The sequence below is a fragment of the Manis javanica genome, chromosome X, assembly GCF_040802235.1.
Source record: "Manis javanica isolate MJ-LG chromosome X, MJ_LKY, whole genome shotgun sequence".
NCBI lineage: Eukaryota > Metazoa > Chordata > Mammalia > Pholidota > Manidae > Manis > Manis javanica.
This window is the reverse complement of record NC_133174.1, coordinates 127,779,399-127,782,970: the sequence shown is the minus strand read 5'-3', so window position 1 is coordinate 127,782,970 and position 3,572 is coordinate 127,779,399. Positions and strand designations below refer to the sequence as shown.

The 3,572-nt window shown below is 52.2% G+C and overlaps 1 protein-coding gene across 1 annotated transcript; it reads right to left on the bottom strand.

Moving 5' to 3' along the window:
* Window positions 1-419: 419 nt before the first annotated feature.
* LOC108394730 (putative MAGE domain-containing protein MAGEA13P) lies at window positions 420-1,915 on the bottom strand. Its single transcript, XM_017656462.3, has one exon. The coding sequence runs from the start codon at window positions 1,861-1,863 to the stop codon at window positions 853-855; it is 1,011 nt and encodes a 336-aa protein (XP_017511951.3). The 5' UTR covers window positions 1,864-1,915; the 3' UTR covers window positions 420-852.
* Between the last annotated feature and the right edge of the window lie 1,657 nt (window positions 1,916-3,572).

Here is a 3,572-nt window from a genome sequence, read left to right as displayed (position 1 = left end):
ATCCGAATTACTATTATCATTCATTTTGCCCCTATCAAAAATGTAGCCCTTGCTTAGAGTTGGCCAGATGATTACACTCAAGGTGACCTAATTAAAATGTCCTTTCAATGGAGTGGGCTCTGGCTCTCCCAGGCTGGGCAAAAAGTTCCAGCCTTTGGGTTCCACTTCGAAGAAATATCACCTTATTCTCAGAAAATCCTTGCAGACTGCGTGTCCAGCCCACTTTGTTTCTGCACTGTGTTCAGCAGCATGGAGACAAGGATGCACCTTCCGTACCACCTGCCCCAGGTGGAGATTCTCTCTGGTTTATCCTGCATCTCAAAGGAACTGCTAAGAGCAGTTTTCCATTCTACATTTTCTTTCACCTCTAAGACACACCTATAAGAACAAAGGAGCCTGTGAGCTGGGGTTTTACACTCTTTAATTAGTCAAGCAAATCCAGGTCTTTATCTTGAGTTTTACAAGACAACAGATTAAATGGGATCCAGCAATCCTAGGATAACAATCTGCTACATTTTTTACTCTGATTTCTTGATCTCATCTATTTTATTGCCAGGCTCTTTCGTCTTTCTAAGGAAATTCCTATTCCAATGCATGTTGTCCTGTTACAGATCACAAAGTAAGATGGAAGGGTCCCAGTTTGTTTCACAGAATAGCAAAATTCTTAAATCTGATAAACAGCAGTAACTATGTGACCAATGTCATTCAAGAAGTAGATTCTGAGGCTAATAAACCTTTTAAGAGGAAGAAATTCGAAAAATACTAAGAAAAAAAAATCTGCAGTGCAGTCCTCCAGTGCTTAGAGACTTGACAGCTCTCTTCAAACACGGCATGGAGGATCTGCTTCAGGCTTCACTCAGTGCAGGAGCTGCTGGACAGGTTGCTGGAACTTTCACTGGTGGCAGCGCTCACAGAGGCTCGCGCTTCCTCATCCCTCAAAGCTTCGTCATACAAGGATTGGAAGGAAGTGAGGTCAGTTCCACTGACCTTGGAAAGATACTGGAGGACTTTCAACTTGCTGGTTTCTGCGTGGGCCCTCGGCCCCCACAGGAACTCATAGCATGGAGGATCGCTGTCGGGCACCTGCTGGTACACCAGGTACTTTTCCTGCACCAAATCTTCGGTGATGAGCTTCCTGGGCTCCCCATAGATGAAATCTTTCTTCCCAGGACACATCCCGATCATATTCAGCACTTGCCAGAGCCTCTCCTCAGAGGCCCGGTTGCCTTCCACGAGGATCACGCCCAGGATGAGTATCAGGAGGCCGGTCTTGGGCGCGCCCTGGTCATCCCTCAGCATCCCGTCGTAAGTGAGGTCTGCTGATTTGACGAGCATGTAGGAGTGGCTGGCGGGGTCCATTTCCTTCACTTCAATGCCAAAGACAGTTTCCACGCAGTCACAGACTTTCTTGAAGATCACAGGGAAGTGGTCCTTCTCCTCTCTGATGACGGTCTCCAGCATTTCTGCCTCTGTGAAGGGCTCCTTTCTTACATACTTGTCACTCAGGAACTGCAGCAAGTCAGCCACCTTGTTGTCTAGCCTATCACTGAGCAAGAACTCAGGATCTGGTGAAGCCTGGGAGGTGCTTGCACCCTCTTGTTGGCTGCTGGAGCCTTCGCTGGATTTGATTGATGGACTGGCTGCGACAGCAGTGAGCATGGGTGGAGAACTCTGGGGAACACTTGGTGTCCCAGCAGCAGGCACCACCTCTGCGGTGCCCTGGATCAAAGGCGAGAGAGAGGAGGAGGCAGTCTCCTCCTCCTCAGCTACAGGAACCTGGGCAGCCACTGGGCCCTGAGCCTCTCCTGGGGCCTCAGGGTCTACTTCAAGCTTGCTGCACTGACTCTTGGGTGTGTGAAGCATGATGACCTGTGGATAGCAGGCAGGAGTCTGGTCAGGTGGGCGGTGGGAGCAAACTGGCCTGAGCAGGAGAGAGAGAGAGAAACTCGACCTTGTCAGCTCTGACAAAGGCCGTCATAACAGGTCTTCCTTTAGTGCTCTAGGGGTCTCCTATCTTCCTGACTGGCCTGTCATCTGTAGGATGACGGAAGAAAGCTCCCCGAGGTACACCCAGCTAGCATGCTTTCAGGTTCCAGGGAGGATGGTGTAGGGTGTGTGAGGTCAGGCACTCTGGTGTTCCCTGTTCTGGGGTGGGTGCAGCCCTTGGTAGATTGTCAAGGACCTCACCTCGACTCACTTCTGGCCCTGCCTGGGCTTCCTCTGCTCTGCTAACCTGAGGACACCTTTCCTCAAGCCACGCCCTCTTCCCTGGTGTTACCTGAGCCCCTGTGAGAGAAGCTGAGGGGGCACCTCAGGCTGCAGGCTACAATCACAGTCCTGGCCCCCAAGCACTGACAGGACGGGGAAGGTTTTGATGTCTCCAATGTTTTGGGATAGAGAGTCCCCTCAATGCTCACTCAGGGTCCTCAGCTTTCTCCTGGCAAGGCCTGGACCCCACACCTCTGCTGGCCTAAGACAATAAGAGCTCACTTTCCTAAGACCAAGAGGAGAAAGTGGGAGGAACCACATTTGGCCACACCTGCCCAGAACCTCCCTGCGGTGACAGTTAGAGCTGGATAAAGTCGGTGGGGATCTTCATCTCCTGGACTAGGAAGTCCTTATCTCTGTGCCTCACAGGGCCTGGGACTCCTTCCTCTGTTGACTGATATCACCTTCCTTAAACTAAGGCTTCACTTCCCTGAGACAGCAGAGGCGGAAGTAAGAGGGGTACCACATTCAGCCACCATGCTGGGGGTATACCATGCCTGATAGTAGGGGCAGGGAGAAGCTGGGCCCCATCTATTCTTGAAAAAGGGGTTCACCCTATCCTCCATCCTCAAATTAACTCCTGGGACAGAGCCTTAGACTCATCCCTCTGCTGAACTGAGTCCCACTCCTTGAGACCACCAGGTGGGAGTGAGGGTTCCCCACACCTGGACACGTGCAGCAGGGCTTCCAAGAGTAGAAGCAGGTTGGAAAAAGGATCTTATCTCTCCAAGGGCCAGTGGCAGGGGCTGGGGGAGCTCAATCATCACTCAGGGCAGAGCCTGATGCTCCTCCCCAGGCTGACCTCACATGACTCCCTCCGCTGGTGTGAGGTTGCCCCATCAGGCCAAGATGTTCACGTTCCTGAGGCCAGTGAGACAAAAGTGAGGCATATCCAGCTATGCCTCCCCCAAAATCTACCAGGATGGAGAGCAGGGGCTGGACCCAGTATGTTCTGGGGTGGGGAGTACTCTCCCCATGGCACATCACCTCAATGCCCATCAGGGCTTGGCCGCCACCCTCTGGTGACTGGAATCTGGCTTTCTCAAAGATCCAAGACTCTCCCTATGGCAGCTGGAAATAAGGAGAGACTCAGACTGACCTGCTTGGGGACTACTAGGACTGACAATGGGCAGGGCAGGTTTCTGTTTTTGTCTGGAGTGGGAGCTGGCAGGGTCTGTGACTCCTCCCTCTGAAGGCTGGGTCCTTCAGACAGAAGCCCTCACCTACCTGAGACCCCTGATTTGGAAATGGGGAGAGAAAGGGGAAGATTCAGTCTGACAGCATTTCTGGGGTCCCAGGGCTGA

Excerpts from the sequence above, each read along its gene's own strand:
- LOC108394730 (XM_017656462.3), bottom strand. The coding sequence starts at position 1,863 with ATGCTTCACACACCCAAGAGTCAGTGCAGCAAGCTTGAAGTAGACCCT.